The sequence below is a fragment of the Uranotaenia lowii genome, chromosome 2, assembly GCF_029784155.1.
Source record: "Uranotaenia lowii strain MFRU-FL chromosome 2, ASM2978415v1, whole genome shotgun sequence".
Lineage (NCBI taxonomy): Eukaryota > Metazoa > Arthropoda > Insecta > Diptera > Culicidae > Uranotaenia > Uranotaenia lowii.
In genome coordinates this window covers 33179101-33199692 of record NC_073692.1, presented here as the reverse complement: position 1 = coordinate 33199692, position 20592 = coordinate 33179101, and the positions used below count along the sequence as shown (strand labels likewise).

General features: G+C 37.0%; 1 protein-coding gene across 1 annotated transcript; it reads right to left on the bottom strand.

Moving 5' to 3' along the window:
* Nucleotides 1-887: 887 nt before the first annotated feature.
* On the bottom strand, nucleotides 888-19832 carry LOC129746249 (protein slowmo). The gene is made up of 5 exons (XM_055739825.1): nucleotides 19571-19832; nucleotides 19397-19471; nucleotides 11021-11186; nucleotides 2507-2812; nucleotides 888-2439 (listed from the first exon to the last, which is right to left on the bottom strand). The coding sequence occupies exons 2-5, from the start codon at nucleotides 19426-19428 to the stop codon at nucleotides 2299-2301; spliced, it is 645 nt and encodes a 214-aa protein (XP_055595800.1). The 5' UTR covers nucleotides 19429-19471; nucleotides 19571-19832; the 3' UTR covers nucleotides 888-2298.
* Between the last annotated feature and the right edge of the window lie 760 nt (nucleotides 19833-20592).

Below are 20592 nucleotides of genomic sequence, written 5' to 3'. Positions count from 1 at the left end.
TCAGTATTTGATGTGTGAATCTTGAAAATCCTTACCTGAGAATAATCGCAATGAGCCTGAGAGCCATGTAAACAGCATTTTTAACTGTTTGGATACCTTATTCACTGTTTAAACCAAATTAAGAAGTGCGCGGCCATTGGTACACTTGTGAGCGGCGATTGGAACAAGCATCATAAGCGTGCGCGGCCACTGGTACACAAACACTTTTTACAAATTCGCGTTTTTTGTGACGTTACAATGAAAAATCTCTCACTTTTAAATTTTTCCCCTAAAGAACGTAAGTTTTACTACGTGTCAGTGCTTTTCTTTTCGGAATCGCACAAAAAACGATTTTTGTACGGCACAGAGAACATTCATCATTGCTTAAATGCGCGGCCATTGGGCCCTTCACGGTACTTGTATTTAAAAAAAAACCCTCACTTTTCCACGTACTCTGGCTTGATAAAACTAAACTCCTTCAAACATCTAAGTCAGAAGGAGAATTCAATTAGAATCGAAACTTAAATTAAGAGTATGTATAACAATGAACTGGATGGAACTCTGTGATTGGCTTTCGGAATAATAACGTCAATGGTTTGCTGTTTTGCAGTTCAGAACTCCAAGCGACAAACGCCTGGCTTCCCTCTGATGTTGTGTACATGTGTATTTTCACTTGTAGTAAATTAAATTCCTTCCATGCTTCTGAGAAACATTACAACAATTAAACGCTATTAGTTTGACTTGATAAAATGTGTGTACGTCTGTCTGTGGTGTGGTAGTCTGATGTAATTTGCTCTCGTCTTTCTCTTTGATTTGATTTGATAAGCTTTTACCCTATTTTAGTTGATGTTGTACGTTCTTGTTTATAATTGATTTTAAAGGAACTGAAAAAACACTTTATTAATGGGTTTCAACTTTTTTTCAAGCAGGTGTGTTAATTCCAATCAGGAAATTATAAGCAACAAAATTGGATATTCTATTATACAAAATTTCGCAAAAATGAACCTAATTACTTTAATATGTTTACAAAATCTTTAGGCATCGCCATCAAATTCGAAAAGGCTTTACCTTTCTTCCTTCTTGCTTCTGATTTTTCTCCTCCATTATGTCCTTTTTGTTTTACTTCTTCAAGGGAATGTGTTTATCTCTATACTATTACGTAACAGTCACGCCTCCCATTGATTTTTTTTCTTCTATTGATAATTATTCATTTCACTTTGTTCTTCGCTTTGCACGACATCTCTGTAGATATTCTCTCGTTCCAAGCGACCGTAAACCTTCTGCCCCGAAGGCTTACGCAAGAGACCAAATCTAGCGTAATACTAAATAGCTTCTAAAATACGTTTAATGCTATGTATAATCACTTGCTCGGTTCACTTGGATTAATCATAAAGGTTATAATAATTTCAATTACACTACCTATCATTTCATAGCGACAAAACACACGAAATTACAGTTGATAGACGAAGTTTGGTTGGTTGTGGAACAACTTCAGTTGTTGTCTTTGTCGAGGTTTTTTGCTTAATTATTGTTTATAGCGCCCGGCGTCATTTTCTTTGTTAATATTTTAGTTTTCGCTTTCAAGAATGCATCGTAAAGTTGTGCATTTAGTATTATGAAGTGTTTCGGGAAATAAATTGCGAGTGTAACTCGGAATAGACAAATATAGAGAGTAGTGTTTGTACAATTATTGCAATTTTTAAAATAAATTACAGAATAAATAAAGATAGAAGATTTGTCCTTGTACCTCGGAAGGGGAGAATTTCCTTGACAGCGTAGTTTGGAGAAGCGTAATAGAACGAAAGGGAGAATTTACCGACAGTTGTGGCCCAAAATCAGGATGGTGAAGTGGGTGGCGGAGTTGTACTACTGGCCCTAGTTGTGGTCGACGTGTTAGCTTTCGTAGAAGTCGATGCTTGTGATGATTGAGATGATTGAGCTGCGAAAGGGCTTGGTGCTTCTCTTGTTGTAGTGTTTTCAGAATTTACAGCATCCGAAGATGTTATGGTTGATTGGTTGTTTTCGATATTGCTGGCATTATTTCTAGCTCTAAACGAGGCCAAACCGGATGAAAACCATCCTCGACCCGTTTCCTGATGCTCACAGCCTTTAGCCGTTGTTTTTGGTGGCAGGGGCTTTGATCCGGATGTGCCACCAACGATGCTGGCACTAGCAGCCGAAGTAGTAGTATTTGTAGATGTTGTGATAGCTGTAGTAGTTTCGACTGCGGGTGAGGAAGCAGTAGCAGCGGTTGTAGAAGCGATTGGGGTGTTGTTGTTGTTGTTGCTGGTGCTGGGCGACGCCGTGCAGCGCTTGTTACTATATGTGAATCTTTTGCGCCGTCGCACTCAGCTCGTCCATACTTTTCCGGGCCTGGTCTGTGATATCGTCCAGCGATTTCTTCGTCTGTGTGAGGATCTCGTTTGTGCTGGTTGCGGCCGTCGTTGCCAACTCTTTTACCTAAAATTAAAAAAAAAACGAACTTTAACTATCCGAACACCTTTTAATAACTTATTAATCGACTCACCTCCGAGTTTAGCTTCCCTATCACCCATTCCAGCCCCTGGCGACCCTTGCCGGCATTGGTGCTGATGTTTTTGGTGAGAACGTCTTCCATGTACCGGTTCAGTGGAACGCCTTCGACCTGTACCGTGGCTTCCTGTCGGAGCAGCGTTTTGCTCGGATCCGTCGGATGTGGAACGTAGCTGAGGGTTTCATAGACCGACAGGAAACTACCAAAGGTTAGGTTGATCGTTTTCAGCGTCATCGTTCGTTTCGAGGGATCCACGGTGGATTGTTCGCTGGCATAGCACACATTGGGGGAACCGATCAGCTGAAAGAAATGAGAGAAGGAAAACCGTCAATCAGTTGAAATGAAAAATGCATGGCAGCTCCAAAATAGCCTGTTAGGGGATAGAGGCCAAAAATATACTCAGGTCATTCACCGAGCTAAGCAACACACTGTACACGGGTATGCATATACGGTTTAAGTAACATCAGGCAAGTACCACGACCGGGTACATGTGCTTGGAAGCTAGCCCAGATATTTTTAAAGCAATTCTTATTGGAGGAAAAGTAACAACTTATGCTGTTGCAATAAAGAATTAAGAACTTTCTACATTTTGGTGAATTTTAAGATACAGTATAAACACCACTGGATATCTATACATGCTCAGATAGTGGGAAAACAAATTTTTTTTGAACAGAGAGCCCAAAAAGCTCCCCTCATTTTATTCTTTGAGGAGTGAACGGGCTTGAATTTTTGTTCCAGCATGACTTATTTATGAGGCTCGATCCTAATAGCTTTATCGTTAGAAGTCCTACCCCCTTATTCTGCGCCGCGCGTGAGGTGACGACAGTCGAGTCAAGTCGGAGTCACGTGAGTCTTGTCACCTTATTCACGAAGCCGATGTGACAGAGCATACGATTTGTCACTCAAGGAGACTACTAGATTAGGATAAGAACTAAAAAAGTTCATTCTAAAAGACGTTTCTCACCTAAAGCGACTACTGGAATCGGGTGACTCGACTACCGTCACCTCACGCGCGGCGCAGAATAAGGGGGCTAGTCTCAACTCACTTTTATCGGTCACCAGAAGCCTCAATCTGTTGTAATTTTTGCTCATATCAGCAGAAGTCTCAATGAAATTACATTATTTTACTGTTGCTAATGTATTTTTGATGTTTCAATCTACATTAAATTGTTTTTTTTTTTTCAGAGGATGTCTCAATCTGTTTTAATTGTTGTGTCTTAGTAAATGGAACACTTTTCAATCTTTTTCAGTCAGAGGAAGTCTCAACTTATTGTTAATCTTGTCCACAAGAAATGCCAACTTTTAAAGCGGAGCAGTTTTTATGAGTGAAAGTCTCAATTCGTTTGCACATGTTTTAACCGACCGAATTTTCAATCTTTATGAATTGTTTATAAGTTGAAGCGATAAGCCTGAATAGTTTATTTAACAAACAAAATCGAAATCGCTTTTAGAAACCAGCAGAAAGACTCATTTGCTGTAAGTGCTACTAACATCTTAACCAATGTTACTATGTTCTATAAGCATAACTCTCGATCCTCTCGATGAAGAGGTCTCACATGAGCAATAACGGCAAATTGAGATTTCATCACATGAAAAATAATAGCAGATTAAAACTTTTTTTCATGAATAACAATGACAGATTGGAACTTCTGTTCATGACAAACAATGATGGATCGAAATTCTTTCTAATGAGAATCGTTTATAGATCGAAACTTCTCCTCATGATAAACAGTGGCAAATTGAAACTGCTTCACATGAGAATTGGAAGGATTGGCAAATTGAGACTTCTGCTTATGGAAAAACAATGAATGATCGATACTTCTTTTCAATGTAAACAATGGCAGCTAAAAATTTTTTTTTCACAAGAAATCTGCCATGGTTTCTCATAAGAAGAAGTCTCAATCTGACTTTTTTTCATTACAAGATGTCTCAATCTGTCGTTGTTTCTCATGAGAATGTGAAGTATCGATATATCATTGTTTATCATTTAAAGCTGAAAAAGTTTTAATCTGCCATTAATTTGTAATCGTTTCTCATGTGAAAATGTCTTATTCTGTCGATGATTCTCATGAGAAGTCTCTATTTGTCATTGTTTATCCCGAGAAGAAGTTTTAATCTGCCAATGTTTATCATCATTATCACGAAAAGAAGTTTCAATCTGCCATCATTTCTCATAAAAAGAAGTCTCAATTTGTCTATGGTTCTCATGAGAAGAAGTCTCAATCTGCCGTTGTTTCTCATGACAAGAAGTCTCAATCTTCCAGCGTTTCTTGTCAGAAGAAATCTCAATCTCAGACATTACATGAGAATAAATTTCAATCTAACATTGGTTTTCATAAAAAAAAAACCAGTCTCAATCTACCATAGTTTTTCATGAGTAGAAATCTTGATGTCATTTTCCATGAGAAGAAGTCTCCATCTGCCATTGTTTCTTGTGAAAAACAGTTTTTAGCTGCCATTCTTTACATTGAAAAGAAGTATCGATCATTCATTGTTTTCGCATAAGCAGAAGTCTCAATCTGCCATAGTTTCTCATGTAAAGCAGTTTCAATTTGTTATTGTTTATTGCGAGAAGAAGTCTCGATCTCGAACGATTCTCATTAGAAAGAATTGTCATGAACAGAAGTTAAATCTGCCATTGTTATTCATGGAAAAAAGTCTCAATCTGCTATTGTTTCTCATGAGATGAAATCTCAATTTACCGTTGTTCCTCATGAGAAGAGGTCTCAATCTGCCATGGTTTCTCATAAGAAGTCTCAATCTGACTTTTTTTTTCGTTAGAAGACGTTTCAATCTGCCGTTGTTTCTCAAGAGAATCTGCCGTTGTTGCTCATTGGAGGAAGTCTCGAATATCATTGTTTATCATGTATAGCTGGAAAAGTGTTAATCTACCATTGATTTTAATTGATTCTCTTGTGAAAATGTCTCATTCTGTCGATGTTTCTCATGAGAAGTCTCTATTTGTTATTATTTGTCCTGAGAAGAAGTTTCAATCTACCTATGTTTATGATCATTACCACGAAAAGAAGTTTCAATATGCCATCATTTCTCATGAGAAGAAGTCTCAATTTGCCATTGTTCCTCATGACAAGAAGTTTCAATCCAACATTTTTTATCATGAAAAAAAGCAGTCTCAATGTACTATAGTTTTTCATGAGTAGAAATCTTGATGTAGTTTTTCATGGAAAGAAGTCTCGATCTGTCATTGTTTCATGTGAAAAAGAAGGTTTCAATCTGCCATGGTTTCTCTTAAGAAGATGTCTTAATCTCACTTTTTGTTTTCGTTAGAAGATGTCTCAATCTGTCGTTGTTTCTCATGAGAACCTGCCATTGTTGCTCATTGGAGGAAGTCTCGATATATTATTGTTTATTATATAAAACTGGAAAAGTGTTAATCTGCCATTGATTTGTAATTGTTTCTCATGTGAAAATGTCTCATTCTGTCGATGTTTCTCATGAGAAGTCTCTATTTGTCATTGATTATCCTGAGAAAAAGTTTCAATCTGCCAATGATTATCACGAAAAGAAGTTTCAATCTGCCATCATTTCTCATGAGAAGAAGTCTCAATTTGACTATGTTTCTCATGAGAGGAAGTCTCAATCTGCCATTGTTTCTCATCACAAGAAGTCTCAATCTTCCATCGTTTCTTCACAGAAGAAATTTCAATCTCTGACATAACACGAGAATGAATTTCAATCTAACATTGTTTTTAACTAAAAAAGCAGTCTCAATCTACCATATTTTTTCATAAGTAGAAATTTTGATGTCATTTTTCATGAGAAGAAGTCTCGATCTGTCATTGTTTCTTGTGAAAAACAATTTGTATCTGCCATTGTGTACATTGAAAAGAAGTATCTATCATTCATTGTTTTCACATAAGCAGAAGTCCCAATCTGCCATAATTTCTCATGTGAAGCAGTTTCAATTTCCCATTGCTTATCACGAGAAGAAGTCTCGATCTACTAACGATTCTCATTAGAAAGAATTTCGATCTATCAAAAAGAAGTTCCAATCTACCATTGTTATTCATGAGAAAAAAGTTTCAGTCGGCTATTGTTTCTCATGAGATGAAATCTCAATTTGCCGTTGTTGCCCGTGAGAAGAAGTCTCAATCTGCCATGGTTTCTCATAAGAAGAAGTCTCAATCTGACTTTTTTATTTGTTAGAAGATGTCTCAATCTGTCGTTGTTTCTCATGAGAATCTGCCATTGTTGCTCATTAGAAAAGGTCTCGATATATCATTGTTTTAAAGCTGAAAAAGTATTGATCTGCCATTGATTTTTCATTGTTTCTCATGTGAAAATGTCTTATTCTGATGATGTTTCTCATGAGAAGTCTCTATTTGTCATTGTTCATCCTGAGAAGAAGTTTCAATCTGCCGTCATTTCTCATGAGAAGAAGTCTCAATTTGACTATGTTTCTCATGAGAAGTCTCATTCTGCCATTGTTTCTCATGACAAAAAGTCTCAATCTTCCATCGTTTCTTGTCAGAACAAATCTCAATTTCTTACACGAGAATAAACACGTTACACGAGAATAAATTTCAATCTAGGATTGTTTTTCATGAAAAAAGCAGTCTCAATTTACCATAGTTTTTCATGAGCAGAAATCTTGATGTCATTGTTCATGAGAAGAAGTCTTGATCTGTCATTGTTTCTTGTGAAAAACAATTTTTATCTGCCATTGTTTCTTATGAAGAACATTAAAAGAAGTATCGATCATTCATTGTTTTCGCATGCGCAGAAGTCCCAATCTGCCATAGTTTCTCATGGGAAGTAGTTTCAGTTTTCCATTGTTTATCATGAGAAGAAGTCTCGATCTGCAAACGTTTCCCAATAGAAAGAATTTCGATCTATCATTGTTTGCCATGAACAGCCGTTTCAATCTGTCATTGTTATTCATAAAAAAAAAGTCTCAATCAGCTATCGTTTCTCGTGAGATGAAATCTCAATTTGCCGTTGTTCCTCATGAGAAGAGGTCTCAATCTGTCACGGTTTCTCATAAGAATTCTCAATCTGACTTTTTTTTCGTTAGAAGACGTCTCAATCTGCCGTTGTTTCTCATGAGAATCTGCCATTGTTGCGCATTAGAGGAAGCCTCGATATATCATTGTTTATTATCTAAAGCTGAAAAGGGTTAATCTGCCATTGGTTTGTAATTGTTTCTCATGTGAAAATATCTTATTCTGTCCATGTTTCTCATGAGAAGTCTCTATTTGTCATTGTTTATCCTGAGAAGAAGTTTCAACACGCCAATGTTTATCATCATTTTCACGAAAAGAAGTTTCAATCTACCATCATTTCTCATGAGAAGAAGTCTCAATTTGCCATTGTTCCTCATGGGAAGAAGTCTTAATTTGCCATTGTTCCTCATGAGAAGAAGTCTCAATTTGACATTGTTTTTCATGAAAAAAGCAGTCCCAATCTACCATACACAGAAAAAAAATCTGAATCCTTAACGACACTGAAATTGAAAACCTTTATTATTACATGACATGTAACGCGATTTATTGATGTAAATTTACAAAATAAAAACTGTTGAATCCTTAACAGCACTGAATTCTAATGACACAAATATTACTTGACACGGAACGCGATTATTTGATGCAAATTTACATCACATATGATGTAAATAAAAAGAAGCATCACATACGACGGAATTTTCAGTGCGAATTAAATATTACACGTCTTAATATTTTACATGTCTTTCAAATTTTACACGTCTGTTGAGATTGCAGACGTGTAATATTCAAATCGCACTGAAAATTCCATCATATGTGATGCTTCTTTTTCGTTACATCATATGTGATGTAATTTTACAATTTTTTTTGGTTACACGAAATTCTCAACAACACTGAATTGGAAATTTCTCAAAATTACACGACATGAAATATTACAATACACTGAACGTGATAATGTCATGTAAAATTATAAACTGTGAAGAACAAGACCAGACAAATGTGACAAAAACTGTTAAGTCGTGCGCCAAAGTATTTTCCCCGCGCGCGAGTAAGTTAATCGGTGTTGATGGTTCCCGGAGATATCCGAAAAGCAGGGATGCGGTTCTGGAAGCGGATCCACGGTGTTCAACATTGGATCCGGTACTTCGCGGAAAAAATAAAAGAAATAAAATATAATGCATGTGTGTTAAAAAAAAATTTGCCGCTTAATAAAATGAATCATATTAATTATAGATGAGTTTTATTTTCATTAAGAGACGTGAAAATTCCAGTATTGAATCATATTAACAATAAATAAAACAAAACAAATTCCAATTGGAAAGTTTTTCTTCCAACATTCAGTGATTTTATAATTTACATCATTTTTATTTTACACGTTGCTAAATTTTACATCATTTTTTTTATTTTACACGTTCCAAATATACTGGCGTGTAATTTCCAACTAGCACTGAATATTCCGTCATATATGATGCTTCTTTTTATTTACATCATATGTGATGTAATTTTACAGATTTTTTTGGTAGTGTGTAGTTATCCATGAGTAGAAATCTTGATGTCACATTTTATGAGAAGAAGTCTCTATCTGTCATTGTTTCTTATGAAAAACAGTTACTATCTGCCATTGTTAATATTGAAAAGAAGTATCGATCATTCATTGTTTTCGCATAAGCGGAAGTCCCAATCTGCCATTGTTTCTCATGTGAAGCAGTTTTAATTTGCCATTGCTTATCACGAGAAGAAGTCTCGATCTTCTAACGATTCTCATTAGAAAGAATTTAGATCTATCATTGTTTGCCATGAACAGAAGTTCAAATCTGCCATTATTATTTATGAAAAAAAAGTCTCAGTCAGCTATTGATTCTCATGAGAAGAAGTCTCTATTTGCCGTTTTTTCATGAGAAGAAGTCTCAATCTGCCATTGTTTCTTGTTAAAAGAAATCTCAATCTGATATTACATGAGAATAAATTTCAATCTAACGTTGTTTATCATTAAAAAAGCAGTCTCAATCTACCATAGTTTTTCATGAATAGAAATCTTGATGTCATTTTTTCACAAAATAAGAGCTCTCAATCTGCCATTAGTTGTCACGAGAAGAAGTCTCAATCGGTAGGTTATTTTTGATTAACAGAGACATGACAAATTATTTCCAGATTAATTAAATTCATTTGGTTTACTTTTTTTTTTGGTAAAGATACGACACAGTTGAGAGAAAAACTGGCTTATGTGGCGCTTGCCATATGTCATTGGTCATTACATCAAGGGCTTATTTAATAACAACCACCAACGTAATCAACTTTTACTACACTACGAGAAAAACAGTATACCCTGTGTGGTGAGTAACCTGGGCTGGGTGCGTGGGACATTCAACAGCTGACCGTTTGAGAAACCTTCACACAAGCTTGAATGGACCGGGGTGGAAAAAAGAGGAAAACAAAGGAAAAATATCATCGCAATAAATTCGTTCTAATCCTTACAAAAACAGTACCGAGGAAAAGGGAACCTACCTATAAAAAAAATCAAGAACAAACAAATAGTGACGGCGAGCGCTTTGACGGTCTAGCTAAAGAAAAGTAAAAACCGAGTGTGACTATTATTAGTTAGATGTAGCCCCAACATCAGCCATTCACGTGCAGAAACGTTCAAGACGCCCTCACAAACATTGACGATGCGGCGCGTGGCTAGGGAGGGGTTTTTTTTTAAAACCATACAAACTAACAAAGATACCGCGAATCGGGAATGGGAGGGAAATTCGATACGACAACATTCAAATTGCACATGATTCGATACCTAGATTGGAAACAACTAGATAAACTATTGAAAACATGTTGATCCGAATTTGTTCGATTGAGTTCGACCGAAGATGAAAATAGTCGACTATTAACGTATGTTGCTTTAGCCCGAACTCAATTGGCTTGCGGGACATGACGTGATTTAATGCGTCGCTACCAATTGGTAAATGAACTGATAAAGAGACCTTTCCTGGCAACTGAAGAACGTCTACCGTAAATGCTCCCGAGACCTGATAAGAAATAAATTCGCACAATTTAGTCTTTCTCACATACGGTGATGTGTGTATGCCATGTGCGCCTTTTATTTGCACTAGTGACACAGTCATGTGTCGTTGGTGTTTTTTTTATTAAGGTAATCTAAAACAAACGCAGATGCGCAGTTAGACACTATGAAGCTTGTTCTTTCTGGAAAAGACCTTGATCTAATATTCAAATGATGTTTCAACATAAAACTTTTCCATTAATCTGATTAAACTTTATCACCCTCGTAAAAGACATTTAATTCTACTACATAGGTACTAGCATTTCCGTCCTGAATTCTACCGGTGTCGAATCTTTTAAATATTAATCCTCTAATAACACGCCCTGGCCATCTTCAAACCTGTCAATATCCAGCACATTTGCTGGGAAGCCCTCCCAGCTGCTTTGTTGCCAGTTGTGGTATGTTATGCATTTTGAACCCTTCGTTTTTCTCCCCCTCAAGGGGGTGGTGTTCGCTGTTATTTAGATGAATCAATCCAACTATGTACTAACTCACCTTCTGGGCCCACTGCGGGAAGTACCATTTGGAGCTGACCAGCCGGTGCGTGTGCAGGATGCCGTCCACGACCCGCCGTTCGACGACATCGGTCCCAATGACTGCGGTATTGATCGGGTTAGGGTACTTGCGCCAGGCGGCCTGGGCCACCGTTTCCCACGGGTGGCTAAACGTGTGAGGAAAGAAGAGAACGGAGAAGAAAATTGTTATTGCACACAATCAACTGGGGGGGTGAATATTTGTTTAACACCACTGTTAGAGAACTCTGGCTAAAAGGATTGAAACTTTTCAAACTTAGCTTCCCGTATTGCCCAGTTTTACCCGTAGTTGCTCGGATATTTGACACAAAATTTGGGAAAAATCCGGTCCGGCCCGGTAACCCGGTTGTCATTGATAAAGTTAGAATATTTGCCCGAATATTTACTTAATTTACTAAATCGAACAAAATTTGAAATAAAAGTGTAACACGAAATTATTGCCAATTTTCTTATAATGTTTAGAATCAAACAAAAATTTTAGGCTAGTTTTATACATATATTTACTTCTAAAATCAAAATAAAAGTTAATCGATGGAGCCTTGAGTGTAAAATTGAACGCATTTTCGCTTGATGTCCTCCATCAAAGTTTTTACAGTGTCGTCAGTTTTTTTTTCTATTTTCTTAACATGTCCTTCTCGTCTTTGACTGTCTTCTTATTGCTCTTCCGAAACTCCCGCTACAATATTGCCCAGTACTACCTCACCGGGCGCAGCTCCGGACAGTTTGGCGGGTTCATGTCCTTTGGAGAAAAAAAAATAGACAGCATTAGCCTCATACCACTCCAGGACACTTTTAAAATAGTGACATGATGCCAAATCTGGCCAAAATGACGGAGCTTCGTCGAGAACGGCAAAAGGCGCTTCTCGAGGCACTCCGATTTTTAGATCTCGCCGTTTACTGTGCCCTTTCTCACTAAAGGCTCATTTCGCAAGAGCAGATGGCCTGCCACACGAGATATTTGGAGACGAATTTCGAAATTTTTCTTCTTAAATTTTTTGTCCACATCGAACTTGCTCTTGCTGGTGAAAAACTCCAACCCCGGAATTTACTTAAAATCGGCTCTTATATACGTTTCGTCGTCCATCACACAGCAGCCATATTTTGTCAGCATCTTCTCGTAGAGCTTCCGTGCCCGAGTTTCAGCCCATCGCGGTTTGGGAAGTTCTGTACCTTGTGTGCATGCTCTCTTCTTTGCAGTCTGGACATAGCTTTGCGACATGCCGATCTTTTTAGCCAAATCACAGCTTGAGACGATGGGATTTGCTTTAATCATCCGCTTCACCTTTCCCTTCGTCTTTTTGTTGTCCGGTTCCGGTTTTCTTCCAGCTCCTTTGCCATGGTCTAACGTCAACCGCCCCTGGAACCGTTCAACACTCTAGATACGGTTAAATGGTGAATTTTCAACATTTTCCCCAACTGCCGACAGGTCAGGAAATTCCAGGTTGGAAAGAATTTGTTCTATCGACTCGCGTTGGTTCACCTCCATTTTCGTTGAATCGAAAAACACAACTTCGTGTTTGACAGCATGTAAACAATACACATCAATGAGAAAGTGTGAAAAATTGGGTGATTTTTTGGTTATAATTTTAATGGTAAAAAAGTTACGCCCTGTTGAATGTGTCGCGATAATTTCGTTTTCTCCCTTTATTTTCATCGCAAGTGGGTGCTTAAGGCATCGAAGTAGAACGTATCTGCCGTAAACTGACTTTCAATATGCGCCAAAATTTAGAATCTTGCTTTAGCACGTCCGTCTCTCACAAGATTAGACCAATAACTTATTTGTGTTTTTGTTTACATTTTGACCTTGGGAAGGAAGACTGAATAAAAAAAGAAAAAAATCCTTCAAACGTCAAATTTTTCTCATCAATCTACCGACCAGTGCGAAGGTACAGAATCTTACTTTCATGTTTAGTGAATTTCAAAGAAACTTTTTTGATACTGAAAAGCACTTGTTTTCCATGAAACAATGATTTAATTAGGTTTTGTTTTGCGATGGCAAATTCTGCATGATCAGGCGTATTGAGTTGCTCAAACTTCGATGAAGTTTTTGAAGCTGATGAATAAAAATTGTTTGATTAATTGTTGTTCTAAAAATAGCTTAAATAACAGATTTAGATTTCGGGTAGTTCCCAGTGACGGAACAAAATTTTTATATTGTGAATTTAAATAAAAGTTTTAGAAACGTCGCTGGTGAACTGGCAACAAAACACAGACTTCCGACAATCTAGTACTTCTCTTTTCTTTGTCGGAAGTCGGAAGTCGGGACTTCCGAAGTAAAATTAAGTGCTAGCGCCTTAATATAGTTTAAAGTTTACGATTACAAATCTTTTCAACAATTGTTGGCTTTTTGCCGAACAGTAAAAAAAACGATACAGCGAATTTCAGTCTTCCTCCCCCAGATTTTTACGCATCTATTGCAGTGTTGCCAAATGTGTGTTTAATTTTTTTTTAAACCTTTAACTTTTATTCTGTAAAATCTTCATCTCATCTCCTCATTCCTTCTCATCTCTAATCACAACTTGAAGTTTATATTTTTGTAAGCAATTTTCGAACATCTTCCAGGTGTCGGAACCAAACAATAAAAAAGGGTGTCTTTATTGTTTTTAGCTTCGTTTGATCGTCCTTCAAAACAAATAAAGCAGCAGCCTTTGAAATCTGCGCTTCCTCAGTCCGTCTTATTTACCGGAACTGGCATCATTTCAAAACAAACAAAGCTTTTCAAATCTGCGCTTCCCCAGTCCGTCGTCTTATTTGCCGGAACTTGCATCATCTGAAAACTCACATATCAGCAGCCTTTCAAATCTGCGCTTCCTCAGTCTGTCGTCTTATTTGCCGGAACTGGCATAATTTTAAAAAAAGTACCCGCATACGAAAAAACCATATCTCAAAAAGTCATCACGATACATCAACGGTTGTTGAAAAAGTGAAGTTTTCTGTAAACGTTACTATTTCATCTTACTTTGGCTCGAAAACGTTTAAAACTATACTCTCACGTTCATGTTAAAAATTACGTTATAAGATAACGTGAATAATGGATATGAACGATTCGTTTTCATTTTTTTTAAGCGTAAAATTGATCTCGAACCGTTACCAAAAGCGTTCATACATGTTGACACCTGATGATCAAAACGTTGAGCAGAGATGCCAGGTGTTCCTTATTAAATAAAATGTCAGTACCCCTAAAGATTTTAAGGTTAAAATTTCATTTTCAGATGGATACCATGATGTGTATTGTAACTTAATTATTCATTGAAAAGTAAGTTTGAAATGAATTATGAGTTTCACGATTAGGTTATTGAAACTATACGATTAGATTTTATCTATAGGTCACGCAAATAGAAATTTTGCTGCAGCATTTTTTACTTTTCAACATTAAAATGAGCACTTTTTGAAAAGATTTGTAATCGTTTATGATAAAAATTCGTGCCGGAACCAAACAAAATCAACAAAGCTGTTGTTTCATAGCATGCTCAGTTTGGCGAAACTTGTAAACTTATCCAATTCAAAACTCTCTCAACGACTTTTAATTTTACAATTTTAAGAATGGTCATTCTAATGAAACAAAATTTGATGCCTGCTCACTGGTTGGTGATTTAATCAGATCAATTTGATATTCGAGCGCTTTTTTTGTTTTTTCTTCTGTTTTCCACCCCTGGGATTTTATCTTTTTCAAAATCTTGATCGAGATTTAAATCTACGCTGAAAATCATGTATGACAGTCAAACACAAAATTATCACAAATGGCACTAATCAGCATTCATCATATCAACTTAACAACACAAACATTTAGTTGTATAAAATTGTTTTTATGAATTGATCTAGAACCAAAAAATTAAAACTTGAAAGTTCAATCAATCTGGCACCACTGACCATTTTGTTTTCTTTCGTTCCGCGAAATTTGCAATTTTTTTGTTGCAACCGCGTCGGGGATTGTTCCGGATCTTCTGGGTCAATCAGCATCGGATTCGATATCGTTTTTCAACGACGGTGATCACGGTCCGACCTTTCGTGAAAAAATAGGATCTACTGTTCTAACAGTAAGTGCCTACACTGGCGCACCGGAAGTTTCATCCGTGTGGACTCTCGGCTACGGTAGCGTAAATTCCCAGACACTACAAGCGTTCGAATTCATGGAAACCAGGATAGAATTTAATCGAGGTAAACAAATCTGCGGGGAAACACCGGACCACTGTTTGGAAAAACTTATTTCATAAAAAAAACAAAATTGAATTTTTTTTTCTTTCAGGTTATGGTCTTTTCGCTTTGCCGCATCTCCGAAAAAAGGGTGCGGAAGGTGCGGAACGATTTAATCTGCTTCTGGTCCGAATTCCGGAAGGCCACTGCGGGCGGTGACGGCCATTTGCTTTGCTGTCGAACATCTATGCCATTTCTTCGCGTCCGGACATTCGTTTTTTGGGCATTATCGCACTGGATTTTGGATTCCCGAAATAAGTGAGGATTATGTAGTGATTAGATTCCCTTAAAATAAGTGATATTAAGCTTCCAAAACAATATTTTAGAGAAAATGTTATTTTTGTATTTTGTGATTGTGAAAAATATATAAAAATTATCTCTGAATTTAATGACATTTTAATACCTTAACCACAAGCGTATCCGGATCCTTCAGATGACTTTTTCTATAAAGGTCTTTAAACAGTTATTAATAGTGGGGGTTATCTCAACAACTGTGCTACGAACAGTATTTTAAAAACTTACGATTTATTTAAAGCGTAACACAGTTCTGATTATCGTGAGCAAATCATCGGAAGCACGTTGTATAGAACCGTTTTATCGCTTCCAATTGCAACAATAACCATAATAGTTCGATATGCAGCATACTATTAAGAATAGCGTTTCCTAAACCATTAACATACAGTTTGCAGAAAAGTTTTTTCATACAACTGTTTTAACAGTTTTTAACAGTTACATAACCTAACAACATATTTAAAATACAATCATTTCGGAATTCACGATTCAGGCAATGGATTTTACAATTTCTATGATCGTTTGCTAAACGTTTTTTTACTCTTCATCAAATCGTCGTTTGATGATTTAAGAAATCGTTGGGTTATAATCTCCATTTATGCGGGTAACTAGCCGCTCAAATCTGCGCTCTTTCAGTCCGTCTTATATAACAAAACTTGCATCATTTCAAAACGAACAAAGCAACAGCCCTTCAAATCTGCGCTTCTTTAGTCTTCCGTCTTATTTACAGGAACTGGCATCATTTCAAAAGAAACGCAGCAGCAAGCTTTGAAATCTACGCTCATCGTACCATCTACTCCATTGCCGTGAACTGACGTTTAATCTGATTCAAAATTCAGAATCTCGCTTCAACACGCTCGTCTCTCAAAAGATTTTTTTTAAATTTGTATTGGGCATATATTATATTACATAACTTATGCCTGCAGGTGATCAATGAAATCAACAACTTTTTCGTTTTTGTTTAAACTAAGTGTGTTCAATGAAATCTAGTCGAAACAAGTAGAAATGGATTGATAGTTGATCACCTGTCTCTTTTCAATTGACTTCGACCGATCTCTACCAGGTCGAAACGAATCCTGCTGCCGAGCTGGATTGGTTTCGACTAGTTTCAACTTGCTCCAATGAACAACGACCTGGCTCGTTTCGACCAAAACATTGGCTCGTTGAACATCTATCAGTTGACAGAAACCAGTTGAAACTGTTGAGATTCGTCTCATCGAAGTAATCGATGAGATGAATAACAACACACGCATATTGGTGTTATTATTATAAACAAATTATTGTAACTATGGTTCCCTATGAATCTCTAGGGAACTGATTAGTATAAATAGAAGTTAAAGTTGAAAATAAAGTCATTCCAGTTTTAACCTTCAAACAAGTCGTTTCTCTCCTTTCCACTCCGAAAGTGCTCCCTGTCCAACAGAAACCGATTGTTACTAACCATTGAACGAAGCTGCTATGAACCTTGCACTGTCAATTTTTGACTCGATTTTTTAGCAAAAAAAAAACCAGCAATTGGTTATCGACTTGCTGGATTTTTCAGCATTCGGTTGTGTTCTTGTCATTTTTGCTGAAAAATCAGCAATCGGTTTTCAAATTGCTGGACTTTCCAGCAATTGATCTAGTTTGCTGGAAAATCTGCAATCGAGTTGTCAAGTTGGAGTTTGTTTTTGTTTCGTACGCTGAAGCAAGGTGAGATTCTATTTTACGAATTTTGGTTAAATTTATATAATTATTTTATTTTCCTCTATATTCTAGCAACCAGATAACAAGTCAAGGGTGAGTTTTTCTTGGACAGAAAGATATTCTCTAAAATATTCTAATCAAAGCTATTTTTACAGGTGGCGGATGATCAACACTTTGGCACAAAGCTGCCAGCCCAGAGCCGGTGTTATAGAATATTGAAAAAAAATTGATTTCTGGAAATAAATACATCCCTTTATTGAAAACAAGGAGGAAATAATTGTTTTATTGTTTATTATATGCACAGCCAAATCAAAATTTAATTTTGAGTTAAAATATAAATTTGATACTAAATACAGCCGATTGTGTTGAAAGAAATAGCTGGTTTCCAGCGATTTGGTTTGCCTATTTTCCAGCAATTTGAATTGCTGGAAACCAGTATTAACGTTTGCTGTTTTTCCAGCAATTTAATTTGCTGGAAAGTCAGCGGGACAAAAACCAGCAAAAAATTGCTGGTTTCCAGCAAAAACAATTTGCTGTGTGCAGTGTTGCCACATATTTGTTTTATTTATTTTTAGAACTTTTACTTTAATCTCCACAGTATTCAAGATTTTTTTTCTAGATGTTACCACAAATTTTTCACAACTTTTACGCAGAATTTAAACACATTTACGTTTATAGAAACACACATAATTTTAAATTTGGTTTGCTTCCTTCTTTCCAGTTGGTATGGAATGGTTTAGCTGTGCAGCTTAATTCCGGTATTTAACGAATTGCACAGATTTTATGATCTCAATTAAAGGATTAAACGTTGTAAGCTTTGAATATCGTGATTTTGAGAATCTTTCAAAATTCGAATTTACTCAGAACTCGCATAGGCCAGATATTGTTTACTTTTTTACTATTTGTATGAATCCAGCCTGAAAGACTGTCAGTCTAGAATATTTACATAAACAGTCGAAAAAATTTCTAACTTAGCGTTAGCAACAAACCAATCTTTGCTAACGCTAAGTTAGAAAATTTTTCGACTGTTTATGTAAATATTCTAGACTGACAGTCTTTCAGGCTGGATTCATACAAATAGTAAAAAAGTAAACAATATCTGGCCTATGCGAGTTCTGAGTAAATTCGAATTTAGAAAGATTCTCAAAATCACGATATTCAAAGCTTACAACGTTTAATCCTTTAATTGAGATCATAAAATCTGTGCAATTCGTTAAATACCGGAATTAAGCTGCACAGCTAAACCATTCCATACCAACTGGAAAGAAGGAAGCAAACACTGCACAAACTCGTTTGAATGTCACTACTGACTTACTGGGGTAGACCTTCAAACCGTTCAAAACCACCATCGTTGCGGGTCAGAGCATCTCACTTCAGTATAAACGGAACTAGGTACAAATTTCAGAGCCATGATGGGGTATGCAATGCTACCTACTCGCTCACCAAGCGTGGACTTCGATCATCTTCCATAAACCTCCACCGTGAGCGTGAATTAAATATAAAATACTGAAACACAGTTAAGCTCAGCTGTTCGCACACATGGTGTAGCTTTTTGAGTTTTTTTTCTCTGCTGAAAGCACGTCACAGATTTCGTTTCTCGTCGATCGTCGTGTGGCCCCATACATAGGCACCGAATGCACAAAGAAGAAACACTTCTGATACTTTTGTCTGGGGCTGCTTATCTGTGGCGGACAAACGTGCTTATCATTGATTTATTTTCTCCACAGTCATTCTGGGATGTTTAAGACAGATTAAGTTAGCTCGTGGGAGGATTATTCAAAGTAAATTTTTTCTTCCATATGGGATACTGAGGAATTAGGTTAAACCGAAACAAGGATCTGTTACCTTATCTACTAACACATTCATGTCGAATATAACCCAGTGACTTATTCGCTACTTGGAAAATTTTCGACAGACAAATTTCATAATCTAAAAAAACACAACTGAGGCCGGATCCAAAGGTCAAATCCATTGCAACGGATTGTTTGCATCACAAAATTAGAAATCCGTCTGCGAAAGAGCTCCACAATCAAACCATCCAAAAGAACATTCCAGATTCGGATTCGAAATTCCCCAGCTGCTCCGTCTTTTACATAATCGATTCACCCGACTTGTTGGGCATTCCAATCCTTCTACGAGAAGTCCTGATCTTCATCCAGCTACTTACTTGAATACGTGTTCTGACGTCCAAATTTTCATTCTGTGCTGTGGTTCTCGGAGTATTTCCGGTCTCGTTCGGAACCTGAAAGCAAAAGTTCAAACACAGTCGTAGTAGCTCCAACAAATTTTCTTATGCATTTCACTCAGGGGAAAAATCGAACTCCCAGAAGACGGTTCTTACTTTTTAACAAAATTGAACTTTCCCAAACGTAGAAAGGCTCATAGGAAAATCCACTTTCCTTCACAAGAAAGCACTTCTCCAGGAAAAAACTCCGCTAATTATTAATCGAGGAACAAAAAACTCGCGTTTGCATTCGTCGCGCCCTGCACACTCGAAAAAAAGAAAGAAAATCGCGCACACACACCCGCGACACCGACACGACACGGCGATTCAGGCTCGAGATCGACCTCTTGCTGGCTACAGCATTTGCATTCAAGTGAGCGAGAAATATTTCCCGTTCGAGGGGGTTGGCTCTGGTGTTGATGCGGCCCTGGTGTGAGTGCGAGAACGCGTGCGAACGAAAGTGACAGAAAAATTGCATCAGCGCGGCTCGCTGTCAAAAATGACAGATTGACCTTCGGAAACAAATTTTGCACTGAAACAAATTGACATTGAAATATTCGCCCCTAGAGAATGAGATATCTAGCGTAACATTTCAAAAGGGCGAAACTAGCACTTTGCTCGAAACGAGAAAAACGCGTTTGAAAATTCGGAACACCTATTCAAATCATATTTAAAAAATCGACCACTTTTTTTCAACAACATTAAAAAATGTGCATTATATGCCCTTATTGTTCGATGGTTATCAAGAACTTTAACTTTTTTCGCTTAATTTCAGAGATTTTTGAGTTTCGCCCTTTTAGTGTTTTCGATTCCAGTTACGCTTGCAAGTTTCGCCCAATTGATCGGCTGTTTTTGTTTTGGTTTTGAAGTTTCGCCCATTCATCCTACACGCAAAAACTAATTAGGCCGTTTTGTCACACACGGTCAACTCAGTTACGCCTATTGGCCCTACACGAATAGAAAAATTCACTCCATTTTGAATAGGCGTAACTTCACGTTCCAACGAAAATGCATCAACAGGAAGTTTCGCCCAATTGAATTTTATCAATTTTTTGAAAGTTTTAAGTAATTTTAAAATGAAACCGCGTTTAATAGGTAAAGTGCAACCGCGTGCATCCGGAATGACCGTTAACTCGATT

Bases quoted from the DNA above. Each gene is read 5' to 3' on its own strand.
- LOC129746249 (XM_055739825.1), bottom strand. From the start codon at position 19,428: ATGAAAATTTGGACGTCAGAACACGTATTCAA. The intron at 11,187-19,396 runs GTAAGTAGCTGG...TCACACGTTTAG, and splicing joins ACGTCAGAACACGTATTCAA to CCACCCGTGGGAAACGGTGG. The intron at 2,440-2,506 runs GTGAGTCGATTA...TTTTAATTTTAG, and splicing joins TAGGGAAGCTAAACTCGGAG to GTAAAAGAGTTGGCAACGAC.